General features: G+C 32.9%; 2 protein-coding genes across 4 annotated transcripts in view; one reads left to right on the top strand and one right to left on the bottom strand.

The window, feature by feature from the left end:
* The window catches only part of LOC118187396 (uncharacterized), a 39,311-nt gene extending 30,084 nt beyond the window's left edge, over positions 1 to 9,227 (top strand). Inside the window, exons 8-10 of the mRNA XM_035357606.2 lie at positions 1,410 to 1,623; positions 2,604 to 3,753; positions 6,483 to 9,227. Of these exons, the coding sequence (XP_035213497.1) occupies positions 1,410 to 1,623; positions 2,604 to 3,753; positions 6,483 to 6,600 (1,482 nt within the window). The 3' untranslated portion in view covers positions 6,601 to 9,227. The remainder of the gene's footprint in view (positions 1 to 1,409; positions 1,624 to 2,603; positions 3,754 to 6,482) is intronic.
* LOC146997197 (uncharacterized) overlaps positions 1 to 13,743 on the bottom strand; it is a 919,946-nt gene that overhangs the window by 454,841 nt on the left and 451,362 nt on the right. The window lies entirely within an intron of this gene.

Below are 13,743 nucleotides of genomic sequence, written 5' to 3'. Positions count from 1 at the left end.
ACCAATATTTGGAAGCATTATCGCGGTTAATTGGGAATTAATTACATATATTCCCATTTTCCTTATTAAATTATTGTACTAGGTTTCTTCGCATCTTCAAGCTGATTATTAACAATTTAAAAAAAAAAAAAAAAAAACTTTAAATTCACAGTTTGATTTATGAAATGGTGTTACGTCTTCAGTTGCATTTAGTTGGTCAATGCCTTTAAAAATTTGTGAACTTAATTTAAATCATTTCTGGCGGCCCTAACTAGCAATCAATTCCGTGACCTGTTTGTTCGATCGAAAAAAGGGAGAGGACTCCAAAAGGGCTGAACCCAGACATACACGTTTTCTCGTGATGCCACCACCTGCACTCTGACATTAGATGTTTTTAACTACTCGTTAGCCAGCGCTATCTGGCGGAGGTCGTAATAATTATCTAAGCGAATGACAATGTTGTTCGCGTTGTGGTGATATAAAAAATAAAAAGAGTGCAGAGTGCATTGTGTTCGAAATGTGTCTTCGTCTAAAATACCACCCTCATCACAACGTTCTTTAAAGAAGTGTCATGTGATTGACTTATTTTGTTCGATCCACTGATGCAGAGAGAGAGTATTAAAGTTTTTTTTTTTTTTTTGTTCTGACGGATTCTTGCCCTTTTTTTGCCTTTCGTGTTTTTTCATGACGATTTTCTTCTTAATTACTTTTCTTTTGACTTATTATCTTAAAGACCAAAGAACATATTCTTTTGGAATATGATCTAAAAGAATTCGAATATATTTTTGAAAAATTTATTCTTTTTTGGATTTCGTTTTCTTTAATTCGAATGTGTTCTAAAAAGTGTAGAATAGAAAGTTACTAGTTTCTTTAGAATAGAATATTCAAAAGAAATATATTCTCTTAGAATATTTTTAAATATTTAAAAAGAATTTTAGAATTCCTATTCTAAAAGACTATAGTGTTTGATTACGTTATTTGTAAGAACGTATATCAAATTCAAGAATTTTATCGCAAGCAAGGGTTGCAACTGTTGCTGCCTTCGGTACCTTACAGGTGACAATACGAATGCGCCAAGTTCCGTTCTTTTGAGGGAAAGTTCCGAGGGCCCATACCCCTCTGCATCTACCATCAACCTCTCAAAAGAGCTTTCGACTTATTATAAGTTTTCCCAAACTGCAGACTTTATCCATGCCTTCTCAGAGATACGAACTTGAACAAAAGGCAATGCCAGCAGGGCGGCGATATATCAAATTGCATATTAAAGCCGAAGAGAAAACGAAAATAAAATTCTTCGTCTAACTGTCACAGTTAGAGTAAAATGTACTCTACCAATTTATTCACATTATTTTTACATGTTTTAACGTTATTATATATACTTTTTTTTTACATTATTTTTATATATTTCTTACTTCATTTTTCCATTGTAGAGTGCTGGCAAAAACTACACTTGTGAGTGCTCTCTTGGATTTTTTGGAAGACATTGTGAGACGGCGGCTAGTACTTGCACAGAAAACCCATGCCACAACGGGGGAACATGCGTGGACGGGCCCAGCGGCTACCTCTGCGTATGTCCCGAAGCTTTCGACGGGCTACAATGTGACAGACAGAAGGATATCTGCGAACCAAGCCCTTGCAAAAATGGTAAGTTATTAATCAAAGAAATAAATCAACCAAAAAGTACAAAGCTCATTATAATTTACTTTTTGTTAAAGCCTTCACCAGGGGCCAAATCCAAATGTCTAAAAGACGGATGAATCGCGGGTTCGAATCCAGACGAACGGTTTGGCCGCTTGGTTTTCCCCATGTGTAACGTGAATATGAGCTAGTTTCCCTTGGAAAGTCTTTCATAAGCCGTACCCTCCAGTGACCGAGTGATTAAGTCATTGAACACTGGTAGTTTAACCTGGCTTCGCATCCTGGATGCATGGGCATTGTCATGATTTCCCAATATCTAACTTAAATACAAGTCAGTTTCCTTTGGAAGTCGTCAACGGAGACATACTTCCCTTCGGCACATAGCCCTCGCGTAATCAGATAAACGAGACCGATCCAAGCGTTCTTTGCTTTGCCATGTTCAAAATAATTTAACTATATTATGTTAAATGAATTCATCTATAATTTAAAGTTTAGTATTCTATATATGATACCGGCAATGTATGAACATTGCAGGCATTCTAAAGAATATGTAGAATACCTAGCATTTGGGAACCGAAGTGACGAAGAGTGACATAACGGACTAATATTCGAATTATTTTTGAATTATTTAGGGAGACAGCGGATAGCAGAATTTAAGAACGGGCAAATTTTTATAATTTAGAGAAGCACTGAACAACAAAATTCATGGATGGCAAACGTTTAGAATTTTTGCAAAGGAACCGAAGTATCACTTTAGCTGATAGACGATAACTTGAAGAATTTACTTTTTAATTTTGTTTCAAATTTTGCAGCTCAATGCGCAAAATTCTTGACCTCAAAGGTCCTTTTAAGTTTAGTTAGTTTGTCTTTCTTATATTATATATAGTATATATATATATTAATGACATAGTGTGTGTTCGGAATGAAAAATTAATTTCTAAATCGTAATATTTCATGTGGTATTAATTCCTCGGTTTTCTTTCTAGGTGGCAGCTGCGTGCACAAACAGGACTGGTACAGTTGCGTCTGTCCAACAGGATTCACAGGAGACAACTGCGAGTCCGACATCGACGACTGCGTCAACAGTCCGTGCCAGAACGGTGGGTCCTGCATTGACGAAATCAATTCATTTCGCTGCGCTTGTGTTCCGGGCTTCATGGGAGCCATGTGTCAAAGTAATGTCAATGACTGCCTCACCAAACCTTGCTCCAACGGAGGGACGTGTCACGATCTCATCAACGATTACCGTTGCGACTGCAGGGCTGGATTTGCAGGAAAAGACTGTTCCGTCAACATCGATGAGTGTCTCTCTGCTCCTTGCCTCAACGGCGGAAAGTGCGAGGATCTCGTTAACGAATTCGTGTGTCACTGCAAAGACGGCTTCCATGGAAAGCAATGCGAAAATCCGGACGGACTACTGGACACACCAGTTGTCGTCTTTGGCATACCAAAAGGCAACGGCCTCATCTCTAGTCGCATCGACGGAGGTGTTCTGACCACAACCACACGGCGTCGGGATTACCACGGAACAGAACTGGTCATCGACGCTGATGATGATCTCGATAAAACGAATAGGGGCGGCGGTGGCAACAACGGCTTGGCTATTAACCCCACAGCGCTTCTCGAGATCGCCCATCAAGTCTCCGAAGAAGAAGAGGGTGTGGTGAAAGGTGATTCAAGTGATTCCTCGTCCTCGTCCGTTGTCCTCATAGTGGCAGTAGTGCTTATGCTGCTACTTGTAATTTGTGGTGTCCTTGGTTGGCACTGCAGAAAAAGATACAGAGAAAAGCGCGAGCAACGTGAACTGGACGCCGAGGCGTGCAGACAAAATGAACAAAATAGTGTTATGAACAATAAGTGTTTAGATAACCAAATAATTAACACTTTGAGCCTATCGGGCCATCCCCACAAATCCCTCAAAATGACGAACGAGGGACAAGACTCTTCACTGTACCAGAAGGTGGGCGAGGACCCCCTTCAGAGGACTAAATCTACGAAACTTTTAAATACGGACTGCACTTGCAGCACCCGAACCAGCAAGATGCTGGAGACAACAGACTTAGAGCACGAATGTGCTCCCAGGACACTAGACAGGAGAGATTCTCTCCCCCCTCAACACTTACCCTCTAGTAAAAGGTAACTGAATCCAAATATCTCCACAATCTGTGATCTAGTTCCTCTTTAAATAATGTATTTATTATATTTATTATTATCAATTGTGTACATAAATAAATGATATTTTTTAAATATAATTCAAACTGTTAGTGTCTGTTTCAGTAATTTATTTAACGGTTACCTTCAGTAGATGAAACCCGAATAGATAAAAAGATGAATGATAAAATTATGGTAAAGGAAGTGATAAAATAATAATAAATGATTGGATGAAAATTAATGAAACATATAAAAGCAGAAAGAATCAGCTAAAAATTAAGGCCTTGAATTTTTTTTTTTATTTCAGTTGCAATTCATTCCAGAAGTTGCCAATAACAACTCTTGGTAAATCATCCAATCTCTCGGTTTTTTATTTTGAATCTTTATTAAAAAAAAAAGGGGGGGGTTATTGCATTAATGAAACGTAAATTGAGCATATTCCATTCCCGATGATTTTCAGCATAATTTTTCTCATTAAATTTTCTTTGGTTTGAATTATCATGAACCAGGGGTTGTCAAACTTTTGTACCACATTAATAAGAATCAAAAATATATTTTCTCTCATGTCCCAAATACATGTACGAAAAGGAGCTTCATTCTGAAAATTCATTTAAATCTTTTGAGAAAAATACTGTACTAACCAGAATATTATAATGTACAATTAGTATTACATGTACCATAGTTTGAGAAACTCTGTCTTATTGTAATTTTATGTGAAAATTCAACCAATGTTTAAGTAGTCCATATTTACATTTAATTTTATTTTACTTCAATAAATGATACAGTGGTAATTTTATTCACCATTCACATGAATTATTATTTTTACCGTGTTTAAAAAGTACTTTGATAAAGAAAAGCTTAAAAACGTAATAAAATTACAAAATAAAATTGGCCAAAAAGCTTAAATTTAAATTATATATTAGTATAGTTTAGATCATAATCGCATAATAAATAGTTCACTAACCTGCTTTTTAAATTTCAAGGTTGGCAGCTGTGATTAGTTTTCATTATTAAATTATGGGAAGCAGTAAAGTATTATTTTCTTCACTTATTATTCCTGATGTTTTTATTATTATGGTATGCAGCAAACAGACACTAACAGGATAATGAAATTACTTAAATTAAGTTTTAAGGAAATGCTAATAGTAATTAGAAATTTTCAAGATGTTCTGAAGTGCTTTAAGTCGGCTGATAAATATTGTTCAATGTGCACCAAAAATTGCTTATGCTGTAAATATACCACTGTAAATAATACTTGCTAGAAGTTATTTATTATTGGATTAAAATTTTTTTATATGTAATGAAATTTTAATGAAAAGTCCGTTCAAATTTTTCTCAGTTCTGAAATAATGGAAATTATATATTTCAGTCTAGAACATTAAAAAATTTAATAACTTCTTTACGGCATTATATATTTTCTTATTTGAACTACTCGGTTGAAGTTCTTAAAAAAATTTCTCTTTTCACCAACGATATCGATGTATAAAAATATAAACAAAATTTTAACTACTCATTTAGCTTTTTCATTTGAAAAAAAAAAAAAAAAAAGTAAAATACGGGCCCTTTCAGATATTAGGAATTTTCACTAGTGATATATTATAGTAATAATAACATTTTGGTAAAGTCAATGTTCGGAATTTTATTTAAAGTAAACTAGATGAGATGTAAGCGTTATGAAAATTCTTGACTGCAGAAATATGGAATTAACTGGAATATTTCATGGAGACATAGCTCTGAAGAAGTTGCTTTGCAACTAAAATTTAGAATTAGCTTTTATTTAGAAAGCCTTCTTTCACAATTTTTCTTTAGATATTTTTCCTCTTTGAATTTGTTTCAAGCAAGGCTTGCATTGATTTTTATTTCTTTATTATTCAGTTTGCATTCGTGGTCACAAAGAATACGGCTATGGTTTAATTAATAATGTCAAAGCTACCCTGTCTCAGATATCTTTCAAAACGGTTTAAAGAAACTGGTTTATGTTACATAACTAGCAAATACCGCGAACTTAGGTTTATAACTAACAAATAACTTAAACAACGATTAGCAATGTAAATAAGCAGCCGATGATTCGCAATGTAACAATAAAAATAGTGACTGTCAAGTAACCAAAAATAGTAACTAACAAATAATTAATAATGACGGACAAAAACTAATAATGTTGATTATCAGATAACTAATGGCAGCTAAAAGCCAACTGAATAGTTGATGACTTGCAATGTAACAATAAAAATGATGACAAATATGTAACTAAAAATGGTGACGAGCAGATAACTAACAATGGTCAAAAAGTAATTAAGAATGATGAGTGACAAAATTGATTAAAAAGTAACTAAAATTGATGATTAGAAAATAATTAATGATGACTAGCTGATAACTAGAAACGAAAACTGGAAAACAATTAAAAATTATGATTATAAAATAACAATAAATCAAGGTATGACTATTCTGCTTCATTTTTCTGGAGATACATAAATGTCAGACTTCTAATCATATGCATTGGGATTTTTCTTTTTTTAATTTATGAGAGTGTTATATGGTTTGCGAGAGTTAAAGTACGTATTCAGGCTGAAATGGGACATACCAACCACACTGGCAAACTCATGTTTTCTTTTTCTTTTTTTTTTTTTTTTTATTTATGAAAAGTGTTATATGATCTGTCCCCAGTTCGTAGTCAGGAAAAAGTTAAAAAACGTATTCCTTATTTTTCTTTACAGTGAGTCATCTCTATATCCGTCACTGGAAAGAGAATCCTGCTCACGGAACAGTGTCTACGTCATAGATGACCACTATCCGCAACCGTGTCCTGAGGACCTCTTAGCGACAGAGGTCTAACAATTAAAAAACACATTTCGAAAAAGCAGCGCTAGAAAGAGTTCTTGAAACACCACCAGTCGGCTGAATCGTAAAAAGAGGGAGGAAAAAAAAAGTGCAACAAATCTCTACTAATAAATTAATGTGTTTTTACCAGCTGAATTGGTTCGTACCCACCGTGTTGTTGGAAGTTCATTGGATGCAAAGACTCTCAAAGAACTTTTTCTCTCGCTGGACAGTGTGCATTTCCTCGCAAAACTTTATCCAAAGATATTACTTTCCTTTAAAGTCCTATTTATTTATTGTATATAGTTTAAAAGACCAAGTTTATTGTTAATAGCAACGATGGACGCAGTTATTTTTCCCAAAGAATATTTTGAACTCGAATGATGGTGGATATTAATTTTCTTTACGGAACCATAAAATTTACAAAACTACATCAGTCCTAAATTCTGTCAATCATTTTGATTTTAGTGATGTAACATTAAGCAGGCCTAATGCTCGAAGAGCTTGTGAATATACGAAGGATCGCATCTGCTTCGTTAATGTCTGTTAATCAAAGAAACGTATCAACGGTTTGGAGCTTCCTATTTATAAAAGAAATATTAATACAAATTCTTGAAATATATTTAATTTATACTTTGAAATTAATATTTAAATCAATTTTAATCTTCTCGGTAAGGTTACTTAAATTTGTAATAACCATTATTTTAGGGAATTCTAGAATCAAAAATCGGACGTAAATTAACAGCTACATGGAAATTTTTTAAAGGGGGTAGAAAAATCTAAGAATTCGGTGGGAGATGCTTAAAATCGTAGACGATCTAAAATGCGGAAATTAACAAAGGCGATAACTACTCGTCTCTAAAGCAATTTGTAATCGACAACAAATTAGCTGAGTACCTAAACTACATTTCTGAGAATTAAATAATTAATTCCAATAAGATAATCTTATGATCATCATTAATAACCAGCAAAAATCTAATTGGACACTCCAATCAAATTTTCAAGAATCAAGTAATTCATTCTAGAAACATAGTTTTCGATGTCATTGGACTGTTAATATTAAGGGAAAAGGCTTATATGTACCTATGCAGTATGTTGCTTAGATACTTAGGTTACATTTCCTAGACTTCAGTAATTAATTCCACAAAAAAATAATAGGATCGTTAATGGGTTACTGACACTCAGTCCATAGTCATCAAAAACTTAACTGAATACCCAGGCCATATTTCCTAGAATAAAATTAATTAATTTATTCTAGGAAAATAGTATTAGGTATTATTAGATTATTAAAAGAAAACTTTAAAAAATTATACATATGGATATGTTTTCCTAGATAATTAAATTTTCAAGAATCCAATACTTAATTTCAGAAAAATAATTTTATAATTATCATTGCTTATTTACCTCATAGTCAGCAAAAATTTGACTGCGTTCCTTGACCATATTTCCTGGAATTAATTAACTCTAGAAAATTACTTTTGGATGTTATTAGACTATTAAAGCAAGCCAAATACGCAAAGGCTACGTTTGTATGCATAGACTGTCGAGGTATCTAGACTAAGTTTCCTGGCATTTAATAATTAATACCAGAAAATAATGTAATCATCAATATATTACTGGCCTAATCCATAATCATTAAAAGGTTGACTGAATACCCAGACCAAATTTCTTAGAGTAAAATAATTAATTCTAGGAAATTAATATTGGTTATAATTAAAGCAAAATCTACAATGGTATAAATATAAGTTTGCTAGGTATTTATTTAAAATAAATTTCCTGGAATTAAATAATTGATTTCAGAAAAATAATAATATAATCATTAATGATGATCAACAAGATATCTAGACCAGGATTGCTAGGATTAAATATGTAATTCTGGGAATTTATTTTGATATTCTAAAGTCGAATATCTCATCCATGTGTTTCATTCGCTGGACGATGATAAAAACTTTTGGATAAATGTAGTTATTCCTTAGAACATTCCGTGTCCTTTTCTTTATATCTTCAGAGTTCCGTAAAGAATGTTAATCATGTAAAAATTATCTGTGAATTAGATTTGTGTGTAAATATATATGAAAAGTCTTTCTGCAGGTGTGTAGTGCCTTGTGTGTAAAATAGTATATTGAGAACATGTGAAGAAGCTTATAGAGTGTTGTCCATTTATATTTTTTTGTCCGCGTATCAGTAAATTACCAGCAATTAGTAATCTTGCCTTTAACGTGAAAATTATTAAAAAAGTGTTAGAAAATTTTCCAGCTGAATGCATATACTCTAATACAGAATGTATCTTTATGCTCCTATTGATTACACTATATCATACCGAATTATGGACTTAGTCTGCTTGAAAAATTGTAAATAACATTTTTAAAATGATGTAGTCCAAGTTACAGAACAATTAATATGTTCAGTACTTAAAAATAATATTTCAAAGAAAATGATTTTCTGATACACAGATTTTGCTGTTATGTGATTTATTGACATTTGGTTATTTAAAAAAAGAAGCATTGTTTTCCTGTTGTAAATATTCATGTATATTTATAATACTCCGAAATTTTTTTCGAAGAGTTCGCTTTGTAAATTTTATCATTTGTTTTTCATTGCTATTCATTGTCAATAAACACATCAATTTTTTTTAAAAAAAAGGTGTTTAGATTGTTGAGTATTTCTTTATTTAATTGAAAATTGGAAGTGGATTTTAACATTTTTTCAACTGAATTACAAACACTGTTCGAAACCTTAGTCGTCTTAAATAACTGATAGTGTGTAAATAAAACAAAATTACTAAAAAAACTGAAATAAGCAATTCTGAAAAAAAAAAAAAAAAGTCTTAATGATATTAAGTTGGCACTTCATTCATTTAATTGGTGAATTTTAAGCTTACAATGGGAATTAATTTTAACATTCTCTTAAAGATTGGCATCAATGAACAACAGTTTTAATCTTATAGTTTTAAAATAAAAACAAAATGCTAAAGTAATGAAAGAAACAGATCATGGAAACAAAAACGAAAACACTACTATGATATTAAGTTGAGCACTTCTTTCATTTAATTGACAAATTTTAAGCAAAGCAAAACGAAATGTAAGACATGTAGAGTTCCTCTGCGTATACTTTCCTTTGAAATTTTGAATTCTCATGATATTAAGTTAACAAAACCGTGTTTTTGCCGCATAATCTTCCTAAGTCCGATAATTCGGAATATTTGGCAATTCTGCATTATAGGAGTCCAAAACACATCATATTATAGAAGTTTTACTGTGACTTGGCTAACTTACGGCTAAGATTCGTATCAGCTCCTCGTTAAAATTGTTTTTTTACAAAATCATTCAAACTTCTGGCAGAGGAAAGTTTTCAAACAGCGCGAAGTTCCCCCTTCTCTTATTTGATAGCCCCGAGTTACAAACATTTGTGCCACAAACTGAAGATTAACTTTGCTACACAGAAAACGCACAAGAACGATGAAGAAGCCCATTAATGTTCTCCCTCGAATGCCTTAGAGGCTAGAGCTATAAACATAAAATGACATACGACTCTTTACTAAATGATGTGATAAAAGTTCGCTCAAACTTAGAACCTCTCAGAGTGGTATAATGATTTGAAAGTCTTTTTCTAGTATGACTAACAGCATTCAAGAAAGTTTGAAAGAAAGTTAGACCGTAGTAAATGGAAGAAGAACAAAACCGAGCAATGCTAAAAGTAGAGCTCGAGATACAAAATAGCAAAACCTCTTATAAAGGCCCCTTCCTTTCTAATTCTTTGCAATACATATAATTTAGTAACAATACATATTGTAGCCTGCGTAAAGATTGAAGGCTTCATAAAATTTATTTTACCAAAAGAGACAGTTCTCAGTTCTGGAATTTTCCACAAAAACAGTGGTACAACTCTTCACAATACTACAGAGTGCAATCAGTAGTTTCACTTCAAACTACTAAGAACGTTAAACACAATGCAATGCGAAGTGCATATAAAGAGAGAAGCTAGCCTGAAGATATCTCAATAACTAATAACACTGAGAGCAGGTTCTCTGTCCGGTCTTCTATAGTTTTCACCCGGCCGCCGAGACATTTTCAGGATTTTCTGCTTCTCGAAATTAATGGAAGGCATATGAGGTTCGAATACGGTTACAGAGCATTAGTTACAGTTATACAGAAACCGAACCCAAATATCGCCAAGCGTGGCGATTTCTCGCCAAATTTGATGACAAAAATTAATCGCCAAAACCATTGCCAGCTTGGCAATAGCTCGCCAAATTAGCGAAATAGCCATTCACTGAATACTAAATTGACTTACCCCTGTATTCTTATTTTTCCTTTGGAGCATCTTTTCTCTTAGATCTTCATCTTACATTATATTGAAAAATATAACATTTACACATGTAATTTCACTAACATTATCTATCTTTGTACAAAATTGGTTACATTACTAATTCAGAAGACAAACAACAAAAATCAGCGTTATATTTACAAAATTTTCACAGGACTAGTTTCGATGGTTTTACCGAACCACCATAATCAGCTGCAAAACCTGGATGGTGGTTCTGTAAAACCATCAAAACTAGTCCTGTGAAAATTTGTAAATATAAAGCTGATCTTTGTTGTTTGCCTTCTGAATTAGTATTTATTCGGCGTGTTATTGTGTCTTAATTGGTTACAATATTAAGCGCTTTAATTGCCAATTATTAAAACTATTTTGGTAACTTTAATAATTGGTAATTTAACTAGAAATAAATTCTAATCCACTTCCTAGAACCGAAATTTTATTTTTATAATAAAAATGAGACTAAAATGTCCAAAACAAAGTTACGCAACAAAACAACTGCCCGGATCCATTACAGCTATCGCTCATTCAAGATGTTACATATACATACATACACACACACACATATATATATGATGCTTTAATGCGTAGAATTCGGCAGTCGAAGACACTTTGCTGCGTAGATGGATACATAAACCAAAAACTTCCATAAATGGCCGTTTGAAACATAATTTTATTCCATGATAATTCATACTAAATCAGTTTTTTGTAGTCAAAATAATTCTAGATCGTAATCAGCAATAATAATAATTATGTGTACGGGTTTTAAGGTAAAAATCAGATGGAGCATAGCAGAGCAGAGGTTTTGCAGGGCAGGAGAAGTTAAGAAGTGATGCAATTGCTCGCGAAGCAGTACTTACAGTAGTCAGGTGCATATGCATAGCTAAGCTGCGATTTGTTAATTTTAGGTTTCAGTTCTCTTTTCAAGCAGTGTTATGTAATTTGGAAAGATCTCGAATCTGGGAGAAAGGATAAACTTAGGTTGAAAACATCAAATTTAGAATAGTCAATTTTGAGGTTACCAAATATCTCTTAACTTAGCCATCGTATTTTACTATACATAAATTCTCTGGTGCCACGGTTTAATGACACTTGCGTGCAAATCGAAAGCATGATAGTTATATTACATAGGTAATCATTTGGGAAGAAACTCTGTAAAAACTTGGCTTGGTAGACGGGTGGATAAACCAGAAACTTTCAGATGTGCCCGAATTCAATTCTTTACTTTTTATTCATGGTTGGCACACATTTTTATTTAAGCCTGCACAAATCAAATCGGGGCTGCAGATCCTTGTTCTTAAAGAACGTTTCATATCACATAGACTTAAAAAATTTATTTTTTAAAGGCAGGAGTATGTTTCTACAGCAAGCGAGAAGAAGCGAAAAGAGAGAGATTACGCAGCAAAGACTTTTTATACCAAAGGCATGATTACATTAAACAGATTACAATTTTGGATCACATTACAAGAACGTTTACATTCAGATACATAACAGATTAATATTCGGATGCTGAGTTAAGATCTCATCGCATTCCAGAAATAATTGCGAGACAGAGATCAGATGACGGATCGCTTCTATATATATATATATATATCCTCTCGGCTTTCAAGCGCGTAGTAACGACAAGATAGATTTTTTACAATGGTAAATGGCAACAAAAACTTAAGTTTTTAAAAATATTTTTAGGAAAAACAGTAATTGACAAAATAAATAAATAAATGTGTATTGCGTGCAGCATTATGTAAACATATCAGTATTTTCAGCTGATAATCTAGTAACAAGCAATCTAGTAATAATTAAAATGCACTACATTAAAAATAACAGAATTATTGTTTTCTTAAAAAGTAATATTTCATTTGTTTATTTGCTTATTTTATTTCCACAACTCCAAAATCAGTTATATTTTAGCATAATTAAAGGTTAATTTCTAAAATTTAAACGAGAGACGTAGCAGTTGCTTCTTTCGAATTCACTTAGAGTTTATACAGTTATTATTTTTTTAATTATGACCAATGGTTTCCAATAAATCGTGCACATTGAGAAGATACTTAAAATTATCAGAAATGTATCGTCGGAGAAAGAATGGAACACTAAAAAAAATTGTGTCAGTAAATCATAAGGCTAATTGACTGTTTCTGACAGACTGTGCGGAAATGTCACATGTTGTCTATAACTGGTTACACCTGTTAGATTTCATGTTCCCGTAGGGATAGCACAAATGGCACTTGGGCACAAGTATTACCTCATCAGTGTGAGTCTTTCTATATATAGATATAAATACATTTCTTTAAATTGCAGAGTTTGCACACCGCAAAAGTGATTCGACACAAACTAAGGACAAGATGTAGGTGTTTTATGCTTCATCAGTGTTATAAGCAACATGCGTTATCGTCCGGAAAGCAAATATTCGACGGCATGATGTTTTTGATCGTTATACCGTAGGGTTTTATTTAATTTTACTAATAGTTATTTTAATTTTGTCAGACTTTCCGATTTCTCTTATTTTCCTCGTCAATATGTAAACGAGTTAGGGTGAACAGAAGTATTTCAACTGTAGAGGCGAAAAGTTTAGTCATAGCGAGATTTCGCTGTTGCGAGTGCACGTTGCTATTTTCTTCCAGATGTTAACTTTAATATCTACGCGCTTTTGCAAACAAGTTGTAATTCTGCCGGTGTAGGTGTTAGCTTAAATTGAAGTGTGTAATCTTGCATTACTCTTTACCTTTAAATTTAATGTTACATTATCTTTTTTAAGTTCTCACCACTAGTGATCCATGCTTGTAAGCACGTAAGTCCGTGCCGTTCATTAATTATATTGTTTTCAATAAAAGGTTCTAC

This window comes from Stegodyphus dumicola, chromosome 5 (assembly GCF_044657685.1).
Source record: "Stegodyphus dumicola isolate Sdum_Otavi_A_Nest chromosome 5, ASM4465768v1".
NCBI lineage: Eukaryota > Metazoa > Arthropoda > Arachnida > Araneae > Eresidae > Stegodyphus > Stegodyphus dumicola.
Note: the sequence above shows the minus strand (reverse complement) of the source record. Positions and strands in the feature narration are given on the sequence as shown.